This window comes from Panicum hallii, chromosome 4, assembly GCF_002211085.1.
Source record: "Panicum hallii strain FIL2 chromosome 4, PHallii_v3.1, whole genome shotgun sequence".
Lineage (NCBI taxonomy): Eukaryota > Viridiplantae > Streptophyta > Magnoliopsida > Poales > Poaceae > Panicum > Panicum hallii.
The window spans coordinates 39,274,696-39,287,491 of record NC_038045.1 but is presented as its reverse complement, the minus strand read 5'-3'; the positions used below and the strand labels follow the sequence as shown (position 1 = coordinate 39,287,491).

The 12,796-nt window shown below is 49.1% G+C and overlaps 3 protein-coding genes across 3 annotated transcripts; all 3 read left to right on the top strand.

Annotated features, from left to right (window-relative positions):
• The first annotated feature begins 1,678 nt into the window (after positions 1-1,678).
• On the top strand, positions 1,679-3,688 carry LOC112890470 (disease resistance protein RPM1-like). Its single transcript, XM_025957354.1, has one exon. The coding sequence runs from the start codon at positions 1,679-1,681 to the stop codon at positions 3,686-3,688; it is 2,010 nt and encodes a 669-aa protein (XP_025813139.1).
• An 895-nt stretch (positions 3,689-4,583) lies between these two features.
• LOC112889867 (UDP-glycosyltransferase 708A6-like) lies at positions 4,584-6,866 on the top strand. The gene has a single exon (XM_025956649.1). It carries the CDS (start codon positions 5,259-5,261, stop codon positions 6,681-6,683), a length of 1,425 nt encoding a protein of 474 aa, XP_025812434.1. The 5' UTR covers positions 4,584-5,258; the 3' UTR covers positions 6,684-6,866.
• Positions 6,867-6,966: 100 nt separating this feature from the next.
• On the top strand, positions 6,967-8,838 carry LOC112889866 (UDP-glucose:2-hydroxyflavanone C-glucosyltransferase-like). The gene has a single exon (XM_025956648.1). It carries the CDS (start codon positions 7,144-7,146, stop codon positions 8,614-8,616), a length of 1,473 nt encoding a protein of 490 aa, XP_025812433.1. The 5' UTR covers positions 6,967-7,143; the 3' UTR covers positions 8,617-8,838.
• The last annotated feature ends 3,958 nt before the right edge of the window (positions 8,839-12,796 follow it).

Genomic DNA, 12,796 nt, shown 5'->3' with positions numbered 1-12,796 from the left:
ATCCCCTAAACAGTACGTGATGGGAACCAGATGCGGCAGCCATAAGACAACATGGGTGCATGTATGCATGGAGCTTTAGGAATTGTAGATTGGAGAATAAGGAAAAGAAAGAAGATTATTTTCTACTAATGGTATACATTGAACATCCATCTAGATTTTCTTCTAACAATCTAAGCATAACTTTTCATACACAGTGACTGAAACTATCAAGTAAAAAAATTTATTGCCCATCAAAAATTAAATAATATGTATGCCAAAATATTTCAATGTAATGTAAGTATGAGACGTCATGAAAATATAAAAACATATGTTTATATATAAGATATTCCATTTTCTCCTAAACTCACGTTCAAAAAAAAATATTCCACAATATATAATTGATGGAAAAAATATAGATGACCTGTTGGTTGGGGCCATCTAGAAAAAGAATTGCAATGGACATCATCTAGATAAACATGAAGATTGGCAAAAAAAAAACTAGCTACGCGCGCTATTTGTGCGGGCCAACTTGCTAGTTAGGATTATTTGAGAGTAGTTCCCATTACTATGATTTTCTTGTTTGGGATCACAACAAAAATTATTGTAAAATCATACTTTGGACGAGACCAAATCAAATTGCACTTACAAGCAGGGAAGCGCTTGCCAAGTTGTTTTTACGCGCTTAAGCTGTCCTTCGTTTAGTATGTGGATTTCTTTTTCGATACTGAGTTTTTCTTCTACTTTCCCATGTATTAAATCGATGTATGTCGTATGTATAATTTATTAGGTCCGCATATTCAGATCTTTAGTTCTACACGTTTTACTTGAGAATTAAATTTCACATGCCTGAAATTTCCCATGTAACAAAATTTTAATATGCACTGAATTAAAATACCAATACTAGCTAGTGTTTTAATCTGAAATGTAGTATAAATGTGGCCATTGCTTGCAGATATCATCACAGCATATATTAAGGCAAGATGTGGTTCAAAAGTACTATATGCTAGAACTTTCATTTTGAAATTTCAAACATCAAAATATTCTTTGGTATTGCCAGGTCCATCACAAACCCGAAGGTTCCTGAGACTATTGGCCTTATAGTTATTCCCAGCCTTTTCCTTTCTATATGGTATAATATATTTGAAAGAAATAAAGTATTTTTCAAAATGCATGGGATGCATATTTATCTATCCTTTTCACTATTGTCAGTTTCATCAAGGACGAGCTAAAGATGATGCAAGCCTTTCTTGGCGCTGCTGATGGGGCACGCAAGAACACTGGGTTGTGCTCAAAGCATATTTGGAGCTGATCCGTGACTTGGCCTATGACATTGGAGATTGCTTTGAGGAGTTCATGGTTTTCATCAAGAACACGAGCCTCCTGCAACAACTCCTCAGCTTGCGTGCACGGCATCGTATGGCTGTTCAGATAGGCTCTCTCAAACAAAGAGTCCAGGAGGTGACCCAAAGGAACCAGAGGTACAATGTTGGGCTCACCGCTTCCTCCTCTGATGATGCGACAGGTGACACAGAGCTGATACGGAGTCTCTCAGCTCTATATATATGTTGAGGAAGCTCAGCTTGTTGGTCTCGACTAGCCGAAGAAGAAGCTCATGGCGTTGGTAACCCAGCCAGAGGACAAGTCCTTGGTGGTAGCACATACAAGCAAAGCTGGTCCAAGAATGGTATCCGTTGTCGGCATGGGTGGCCTTGGCAAGACAACTCTAACCAAGAAGGTGTATGATACAAAGGATCTTCGTGACAAGTTTGACAGCCATGCTTGGATCACAGTATCACAGACTTTCGACAGAAAGGAGCTTCTCAAGGGGATGGTCGAGCAACTCTTTGGGGTTGACTCGTTTAAAAGATTCTTAGAGGAGCATCAAGGGAAGGTTCTGGAAGTGCATCATCTCACACTACCTACCTGCAAGAAAGACTCGGAGAAAAGGTACTTCATTGTTCTCGATGATGTTTGGACCACTGAAGCATGGAATTTCTTCAAGCTTAGTTTTCCAGACAATAGTAAAGATGATAGCTGTGTAGTAGTGACTACACGAGACGGTAAATTAGCTGAACAATTTTGCTCCGCATCGTACATCCACCAGCTTAAATTCCTAGAGAAAGAAGTTGCTAAAAGTTTGTTTCTGAAAAAGGCACAGAAGAGACCTGATGACCTAGATAAAGATGATCATACCAAGGGAACAGTTGAGAAGATACTGAACAAATGTGGTGGACTACCACTCGCCATTGTCACGATAGGAGCCAATAAGGTTACGAAGGAGTGGGAGAACCTGTACAACCAACACCCCTCAGAGCTGTCAAGCAACCCAAGCCTGGAAGACCTGAGGCGAGTGGTTCATCTTAGCTACAACCATCTGCCTTCTCATTTCAAGCCTTGCTTTCTACATCTCAGCATCTTTCCTGAAGATTTTGAGATTGAAGGGAAGCACCTCGTGAATAGGTGGGTAGCTGAAGGGTTTGTGACACATGCTACTAGCAGGCGGACACTTGAAGACATTGCTGAGAGTTACTTCTATGAACTCATCAGTCGAAGCATGATTCAACCATCCAAGTTGGATTTTCTTGGACATGTGAAGACCTGCAGAGTTCATGATATTTCAGTATCAATCTCTACTCAGGAGAACCATATTTTCTTAGTTGAAGAGCGTACAAGTGCCACTGCTACATCAACAGAAAGCATCCGGCATATATCATGCCTTGTTAGCGGGAAATTGAACAGTAGCATGGATTTCAGCCGAGTTCGATCCTTTACTATGTTCAGTGAGCCTATGCAGCCAATAGCCTCACTTTGTTCTTCCGAATTCAAGATGTTGAGGGTTCTCGATCTTAAAAATGCTCGATTCTATGCAGTGCAACAACACATCAGAAATATTGGATTGCTGCTACACTTGAAATACTTGCATTTCCCTAATCGTGTTTCAGATGTTTATGCAATTCCAAGATGCATAGGGAACCTGCAAGGCTTGCAGACTCTAGATTTACAGAAATCACGTGTGTCATCCCTACCAGCGGAAATAACTAAACTTCATAATCTTCGCAGTCTCCGGTGTAGCAAGTCACCAAGATTTGCTTATTTTAGTACAAGTGACTATGGTGAATGGTTTAGTGATGCCTTCTCTTTAGTTAATTTAGCTGACCGTTATTCTCGTGGTGCAGCAACTACTGAGCTGCACATGGCTTTGTCTAGCTGCTGGTCTTATTCATCTGGCATTAAGTTGCCCAGAGGAGTGGGAAGATTGAAACAGCTACAGATACTAGAGAAAGTGGATACGAAGCGAACAACCAGAAAAGCAATTAAAGAGCTAGGGGAACTAACTCAGCTGAGGAGGTTAGTTGTGAGAGGGAGAGCGGCCTCCAAGGAAAAGTGCAAGGCATTCTGTGAGGCTGCGCAGAAGCTGTCCTCCCTCCGTTCACTCAATGTGAGTACTAAGGAGTCGGCATACGTAGCTGATGAGGAGCTGGATATGTTAGTTTCTTTTGAGTCCCCTCTCCCCTCGCTTGAGAGGCTCAAATTGAAGGGGCGTCCTCAGAAGATACCTGCTTGGGTTGGTAACTGTGTGAACTTGGTGAAGGTTGACTTGGAGTATTGTAAGCTCAAGGAACTGGAGGCCTTGGCTCAACTGCCCAACTTGATCCAACTTCGACTTGATACATTTGCATACGATGCAGAGAAATTAGTGCTCCGCTAGGATGCATTCCTGAAGCTGAGGATCCTACATCTACAGGTTGGTGTATTCAGTGTGGCACCGAGGGAGGTGACCTTGGAGCAGAGCAGCTCACCTAACATGGAAACTATACGCATCAAGAGTTTCCTGTTGACATCAGGGATCAATGGTGTCAAGCACCTTCCAAAACTCAAGGAGATTTATATTGAGGGCGGTATATTGGCGAAGCAGGATGTGTTACGAGAGGAAGTGGACAATCACACGAATCACCCTACGCTGCAAATGCAGGACTGTGAGCCTGCAAACTCTGAAGAGCCTGAGGTAAAGGTGGAAGTTAGAGTCCATTTCTGAACCAGGGGAGAGCTCGCACTCCTGATTGGGCTTCCATGCCGTCACCCACCTCTTGATCGTCCCCGGCAATCCACGACAGGTGTGCCCTTGCACGATGTATGAGCACTCCTCTTTCAGAAGCATCACTCCACTGAATTGCGGTACCTCGTGCCGTGTCAGCTGTTCCATTAATTTGTATGATTGTATCTTGTGTTTCCTTATTCTTGTTATCCTACCTGTGTGTGATAATCTGGCCAGGAGACTTGTTAACTGTGTGAAATTCAGCCTATAAAAACTATTGTATTGAAATGCTTGCCGTTGCTAATTTAAAGTCGACGTATAATGTTTTCTTTTCATGTGTGAAATTTGGTATCTGAAGCTCTGAATCTCATATAGCACCTAGGTCTTTAGATTTGGTCTCACTCTGTGGTAGGAGTAGCCCCACAAGATCATTTTCCAAAAGCACGTGTGAAACGTGTAACGACTACAATTGGTTGAGAGTGCCGTGGTTGTTGCATCCTGCGGTGGAGATCGCGAAGCGTCCCCTGCTATCTGTTAGCTGCAGCTACCAGCACGATGAACCACATTCTACGTACGCCGCCGGCCTCACCCAAGCAGGGGCGTTGCTTTGACTACGCCAGCTCTTCCTTGCAGCGCCGGTTGCGCCCTCCGGCGATCCTCCGCCCTAGCGCCGGCAAGCTGCCGCCTTGCTGCTTCGCTTGCTTGGCATGCTCGGTATTGCTTCATGTGTATTGTGAATTTGGGATCCTAGTAACCTGTTTTTTGTGTTCTATACGCAACTGACGAATCAAATGCTAACAGCGCTTCTCATTTCCTGATTGATCTCTTCTTGTTTGACACTATTCTCATCGTTCATTCAGTTCTTTGCTTTAACCTGTGATACATGGCATCAGAAATTCGGTAAGTTTCCTATTTGCTGACGCGCTGAGCTGCGTATGTATAGATAGCACATAACAGAGAAACAGAAAAGTCTTCTCTGATCGGCAGCGACCATGTCTCTTTCAACAAGCCATCTGCAAGACAGAGCATCGGACACCGGCACAAAAATGGGCGGCCGGCGGAGCGACAGCGCGGCCGCCGTGGTTGTTGCATTCAACGGTGCAGGTTCAGTGGCGCCCCCCGTTATTAGTGACCCACAGGACCGCCACTATCTGCACGGGTCTACCTCACAGGGACCGCAACCGCAACCGCCTCGCCGGGAGCAGGTAGCAGCAGCAGGTGTTCGGCAGCGGCCTCGCCGGCGATGCCGATCTCCGGCGCCCGGCCGCACGTCGTCCTGCTACCGAGCGCCGGCATGGGCCACCTGGTCCCGTTCGGCCGCCTGGCCGTCGCGCTGTCGGGCGGCCGCGGCTGCGACGTCTCCGTCGCCGCGGTGCTCCCCACCGTGTCCTCCGCGGAGGCCCGGCACCTCGAGGCGCTCTTCGCCGCGGCGGGCACGGCCGTCCGCCGGCTCGACTTCCGCCTGGCGCCGTTCGACGCGTCCGAGTTCCCCGGCGCCGACCCCTTCTTCCTCCGCTTCGAGGCCATGCGCCGCTCCGCGCCGCTGCTCGGCCTGCTCCTCGCCGCCGCCGGCGCGTCCGCGCTCGTCACGGACATCGCGCTGGCCTCCGTCGTCCTGCCCGTCGCCAGGGAGCGTGGCGTCCCGTGCTACGTCCTCTTCACGGCCTCCGCCGCGATGCTCGCCTTCTGCGCCTACTTCCCCGCCCACCTCGACGCCAGCGCCGCCGACGGCCGCGGGGCCGTCGTCGGCGACGTCGATGTCCCCGGCGTGTACCGGGTCCCAAAGTCCTCCGTCCCGCAGGCGCTGCACGACCCGAAGCACCTCTTCACCCAGCAGTTCGTGGCGAACGGACGCGGTCTCGTGGACGCTGACGGCATCCTTGTCAACACGTTCGACGCCTTCGAGCCGGAGGCCATCACGGCCCTACGGGAAGGCTCGGTGGCCTCCGGCTTCCCGCCGGTGTTCGCCGTCGGCCCGCTCCTCCCGGTGAGGTTTCCACCGCAGGAGCCGGCGGAAGACCCTGCCGGCTACATGCAGTGGCTCGACGCGCAGCCGGCGCGGTCGGTGGTGTACGTGAGCTTCGGCAGCCGCAAGGCCATTTCGCCAGACCAGCTCCGGGAGCTCGCCGCGGGGCTCGAGGCCAGCGGCCACCGGTTCCTGTGGGTGGTAAAAAGCACCGTCGTTGACAGGGACGAGGCCGCCGAGCTCGGCGACCTGCTCGGCGACGAGGGGTTCCTGGGGCGGGTGCAGGGGCGCGCGCTCGTGACCAAGGGGTGGGTGGAGCAGGAGGAGATCCTGCAGCACGGGTCGGTGGGCCTGTTCGTCAGCCACTGCGGGTGGAACTCCCTGACGGAGGCCGCGGCGTCCGGAGTGCCAGTGCTGGCGTGGCCGCGCTTCGGTGACCAGCGCATCAACGCCGCCGTGGTGGCGCGCAGCCGGCTGGGCGCGTGGGAGGAGCGGTGGAGCTGGGACGGGGAGGAAGGGTTGGTGACCGGGAAGGAGGTCGCGGAGAAGATCAAGGCCATGATGGCGGACGAGGCGGTGGCCAAGAAGGCAGCGACGGTCGGGGAAGCGGCGGCAGCGGCCACGGCAAAGGGCGGGACGAGCTACTGGAGCTTGGCGGAGTTCGTTGGGCGGTGCCGCGACGCAGGCGGCAGGCACGAGTGATGCCGATCAACTCTGCAAAGAAAAGATATGATTTTGTTCTTGTGGTTTTTTTGTTCGTTTCCTGAATCGTGAGGCCTGACTGGTGATGTTCTCCAGACTGGGACTGGTAGGCAAGCCAGTGCCACCTGGCTGCATTTTGTAAAGTAACATCCTTTTTTAGCAATGGACTCAGCATTTAGTCATCAATTCTTGGCCCAGCCGCGACGAAATTTGACTAAAATTTGGTAAATCAAATCAGATTTGCCACCCAAAGGCCGGAACCTAAACAGGCCCCCCTACTTAGCCGCCTGTATAGCATTTGGTCATGCACATGTCCATACAAAAAAGCTAAAGATGTCATATATGGTAGCAAAGTTCAATCGTGACACCTCGATTGGGCACCAGTCAAGTAGTCAGAGAACTCCAAATCACACCTACTACCAGCACCTCGCCCCGCACTTCAGGAACCAAGTGTTCGACAATGTCCTCACCGTCACCGCCGAACTCCGCCTCCGGCGATTGCCCGGGACCGGCAGCCACGCCGCGCATCGTCCTTTTCCCCAGCGCTGGCATGGGGCACCTGGTCCCGTTCACCCGCCTCGCCGTCGCGCTGTCCGCCGGACACCGCTGCGACGTCTCCCTCGTGACGGCCCTGCCCACCGTGTCGTCCGCCGAGTCCCGCCACATCGCCGCGCTCTCCGCCGCCTTCCCCGCCGTCCGGCGGACGGACATGGACCTCCGCCTCGCCCCGTTCGACGCGTCGTCCGAGTTCCCCGGCGCCGACCCGTTCTACGTCCGCTACGAGGCCCTGCGCCGCTCCGCGCCCCTGCTCCTCGCCCCGCTGCTCGCCGGCGCGTCGGCGCTCGTCGCGGACATCGCGCTGGCCTCCGTGGCCATACCCGTAGCCAGGGAGCTCCACGTCCCGTGCTACGTCTTCTTCACCGCGTCTGCCACGATGCTCTCCCTGAAAGCCTACTTCCCCGCCTACCTCGACGCCCGCGGCGCCGGACAACATGGCGTCGGCGACGTCGACGTCCCAGGCGTGTACTGCATCCCGAGTTCGTCCGTCCCGCAGGCGCTGCATGATCCGGACGACATCTTCACCCGGCAGTTCGTCGCGAATGGCCGCGCGCTCGTGGCAGCCAACGGCCTCCTGATCAACGCCTTCGAGGCCATGGAGCCGGAGGCCGTCGCGGCTCTGCACGGTGGCGCCGTGGTCGCCGGCCTCCCGCCGGTGTTCGCCGTGGGGCCGCTTATGCCGGTGAAACTTGGGGAGACAGGGGAAGAACAGGGGAATTACAGGGCGTGGCTCGACGCGCAGCCGACACGGTCGGTGGTGTACGTCAGCTTCGGCAGCCGCAAGGCCCTGGCCAGGGACCAGATCAAAGAGCTCGCCGCCGGGCTGGAAGCGTGTGGCCACCGGTTCTTGTGGGTGGTTAAGGGAGCCGTCGTGGACAGAGACGATGCCGGCGAGCTCAACGACCTGATCGGCGACGACGAGGGCTTCCTGCAGCGCGTGCAAGGCCGGGGCCTGGTGACCAAGTCCTGGGTGGAGCAGGACGAGGTGCTGAGGCACCCGGCCGTGGGGCTGTTCGTGAGCCACTGCGGGTGGAACTCGGTGACGGAGGCGGCGAGCAGCGGCGTGCCGGTGCTGGCGTGGCCGAGGTTCGCGGACCAGCGGGTGAACGCCCGCGTGGCGGCGCGAGCTGGGCTCGGCGTGTGGGTGGAGCGGTGGAGCTGGGAGGGGGAGGAGGCGGTGGTGACGGCGGAGGACATCGCGGAGCAGGTGGCGGCAGTGATGGGAGACGAGGCGGTGGCAGAGAAGGCGGCGAGCGTACTCGAGGCGGCGGCAAGAGCCGTGGCGGACGGCGGCACAAGCCACCGGAGCCTGGCGGAATTCGTGCGTCGTTGCCGGGGCGGAACCGCCATACATACGCCGCGGGTGAAGTTTTAGAAAGGATTATTCCATTTGCTTCACCGCTAGCTAACTCTCTTCCCCGATCTCATCACTTGTTGCTACAAGAAACCAGAGTCCTAGTAATGAAACATGGCGATAATTTTTTTTTCGTCGCAGTAGCGTCCATGGTAGCTGTCTCACTAGTTGAAGAGGCCGTGTCACTACTATGACATGATTTTTAATGGTGACTTACATTAATCAATAGGGTCAGTTGCTTCTTGTTGTGTGGTATCACTTGGTACAGCATGCTGCAAAACGATGCAAACAGATATGTCAAATTGTCAAACCAAGCATATTTTGCCATGGCTACAAATGAACCAAACAAGAATACGGTATAATCCAGAACTTAACTAGTATAATTCCTCAAAAAGTATTGATAACCTAGAATTCAACCAAAATCCATCAAAACTAGAATTCTTCCTCAAAATAGTCGTGACACCATGCTTCTTTCTGGTTCACTGCAATCAAAATGAGTTATATGCATCAAACAACCATAGTGGGTGCAATTTACTCTTAATAGAATATAAAATTGCAACAGAAAATTAACAACTATAATATGGTAATATTTGCACGACTAAATCTAGAGCAAGATTTTAAGATAGGGAAACCTATAGGCACGCGAGGACTCACTTCGATGACTTATTAGGTGGAGGCTACTCCACTGCTTGCAGATCCACTAGAGAAGGTCTGTGCCTAGTCTAAGATGCCACCCATGGCCAACGTACGGCTAGATTTATCGTGAAAAGTATTTTTAAGATAATTAATTATCTCTCTTTAAAATATCATATTTTAACAAAAAATGATGGTTAAAGCAAGTCTCGCCTTGTGAATTGTGCTGATATCCTACATGACTTTTTTATTTTGAACTGAGGGAGTATAAAACATAGAAGCACAAATAACGATTACTACTAACAAATAAATGTTACAAGTTACTCAAATGTACGGGTCCATACTAGTATGGGCCACAAATCACAACTTGGTGCTAGAGTTATGTAAACGGTACCAGTAAACCAATAACTGATTGTGCAATGAGTATGAAGCTATATGTACGTTGTAAGTAGGATATGTGGTCTGAATACAGAGTAGACCAACGCTAAGAGTGGGCCCTGAATGCCCCATCTGCAATAGTACCATGTAATGCAAATAGTGGCTCTGGTTTGTGAGTATGGACCGTTTAGCTATAGGCCTAGTTCATTCCTATCCTACTAATTTTGCAGTGACCCATAGAGGCAAAACTTGCATTTCTAGATGCTAATAGAAAAGTATACCTTTTAGGGTCTGTTTAGATGTCGATATTGCAGGGTTTGGTATTGAATTGGATTCAATACCAAACTAGACTAGCTTTGGACCAGTCTAAAATTGGAGTCAATACCAAAACTTGCATACTGAAGGGCTTGGTACTGAATTGTATTTCATCTATTTAACCAGTCTAGATCTAAGTATGGAGCGGTAATAATACCCTGTCCTCTTCACCCTAATGTGCCACACCATACTGGGAATGCTGTGACCTTTTTTGTTCTAACGTGTGATTTGGCAATTGTCTAATTGAATGGAAGAAGCTGGTGAAGGTGCCACATTGAAGCAAATGATAATATGCACATTTCAAATGACCCATCCATGTTTCTTTATGGAAGTTTGCCATCCATGTTGCATCAATCACAAATCCATGTGGCCTTTCCAAAAAAAATGCAAGTGGCAAACCTGTTATAACATAATCTAAACTTCCATGTGATTATAGAGCACAAATAGTACCAAGTTTGTTTTCTATAGTGTACTGCCATAATTCAATACATTTATCCCCCTTGTTGGGACATTTAATTTCATCTGAACTTGGAAATTTTATGGTATGCAATCATGATCATGTTAAAAAAATCTAGAGGAAGACAGAAGACAGAAGCCATGAAGTAAGAAGTTATGATCATATCCGCACTCAAGGTAGCCTGTGACACTTGGATCTACTCCATATTGTTGTTTGCTTCGTCACTAGTAGAGGGATAACAGGTGAAGCTTGACCTGATTAAGGTATTACATTGAAATTTGTGTATGGTTTCTAATTCTACATTGTGGAGCACATTAATAAGCTACTGATTCAAAAACTGATACATGAGCATTGGGATTACTAAAAATGGGGTTTCCCACGGGGAAGCCGGCGCTCGGTCAAGCTAAAGCGAGCTGGAGGGGAGGTGCACAAGGGAGTGGAGATGCCGTTAGGGCTCAGGGTTAGGGGTTAGGGGAGGGGAGGGGAGGGGAGGCATCAGCCCTTAGGGTCCGATCAGCGTAGGGGTTGGCGGCACACCAACTTGGGGTCAAGGTCGGGGAGGGGTGGCCTTAGGGCGGCAACCCACGCTTGTGCGGCTAGCATGGACAACGTGGAGGTGGGCCACACAAAGTTGAGCGGCAGATTCGACTATATATAGCATGATTGCTAGGGCATAGATGATGCAGCATGGATAATGTTTCGTTGGCTTTGGCATTTCGAAACAAGAGACGTCATAACATGGGGGCCATGACAAATGTGATGGGCTATAAGCTAGTAAATGTTGCCACCTCTCCATAGTGAAAGGTGAGGAACTTTTTTTCTAGACCTGCTACCTGGTTTATGAGTGGCACAGGTCATGTCAATGCCTGTTACCTTTAACACATCATATATATATATATATATATAGGTGACGAGCTTTGAGGACCGATATGATCTAGAGGCCTTACTATGGGTGACGGACCATGATGGCGATCGTTACCTTAGTGCTTACATGTAGCAAGTGTCGTAGACATGTCACCTATGTATCCCGCATTTTGACATACTATGTAGATATGAAGCCCTTTGTTTGATGCAAGGCATGGACGGCTTGTTTTACTGGCTCGAATGTTCATTAATTTTGTCTTCCTTTGACATATATAATTCCCACCGTTCGACAAATGGTGTATATGTCGAAAGAAAGTGCAAACAGGACTATACATTGTACACTGAGAAATGATATGTATAGCCCTTTTATTTGTATAATATATAGGATATGTCACATCTGCAACAATTGTTAAATGGTAGGAACAAAGAAATCACAAATGAGGTGCAATCCAACACATACATGTTGGATTTATATATATATGGCTTTCAACATTTATATATATTATGGTTATTATTTATTCAACTCAATATGGAAGAGTATGTGATGGTGAATTATTGATGCTGAATTTTACTCAAGGAATTCTATACTCGAGGTGCTGAGGATGTTTGTGCTGGAATACAATAGAGGAATGATGAGATTAATCTACTGGAATATTTGTTATGTACGTACAAAATTTTTTAGCCCGGGTACAGCACAACAGAATAGCTGGGTTTGTTTTGCAGGATCAGCTCTGCAGATTGTTAGCCCACATAATTTGACTAGAACAAATCTCATATATATATTGTCTAATTATGGCACATGACTCACACATGTGTGCTAGAGACTATTATATTTTAGACTCATAAATTTGGCCTGTCTGATCGTGGTTGGTGACAAGGTACAACAGTCGAACGGTTTTCCGAAACACAGGCTGTGTGAATTTTATTCAGCACCTGGAAGTGGAGTCTATAAATAGGTCCCACCCTCTAGCCTCATGGGCACTGTGAGCGGCACCATGGAAAAGGCAGAGGAATAGAGGGTAGTCCAAAAGACCCACGAGATCCAACAATGGTACCAGAGCCGGTTCATCTTCCCTCTACGCGTTTCTAACTCTGCCGCCCCCTGTGGCTGCAAATCTGATCGTGGCCTACTCGAGATCCAACTTGTTCCAGTAGGCACGTGAATCAAGAAAGAACTCAAGGCTTCTACAAAAGCGTAAGTGTCTGTCTCCCTTGCGCCAGGAAAGAAATTAGTTCACTCGCGTGGATTGAGGAAGAAGGAACACCAACTACATCACCTGCACATCTTTGTTGGTTTGGTTAATTGGTTCATCAATCGGCAACAAGCTCTTCTATTCTGGAATTTCAATAGTTCTGCTGGAAATTATCTTGGATAACATTGGTTTCATCTATTGCAATGGCATCCAACAGTGTTTTCTCTGAATTACTAAGAACCTACAAATTAGATGGCTCTAATTTCACAGTTTGGAAGAGGAAGATTAATTATTTACTCACTGCTGAAAATATTGATTATGTCATCGATTTGCATGAGCCGAAAGAACCAGGAGAAGATGC

Coding starts and splice junctions, on each gene's coding strand:
- LOC112889866 (XM_025956648.1), top strand. CDS start 7,144: ATGTCCTCACCGTCACCGCCGAACTCCGCCTCCGGCGATTGCCCGGGA.
- LOC112889867 (XM_025956649.1), top strand. CDS start 5,259: ATGCCGATCTCCGGCGCCCGGCCGCACGTCGTCCTGCTACCGAGCGCC.
- LOC112890470 (XM_025957354.1), top strand. CDS start 1,679: ATGGGTGGCCTTGGCAAGACAACTCTAACCAAGAAGGTGTATGATACA.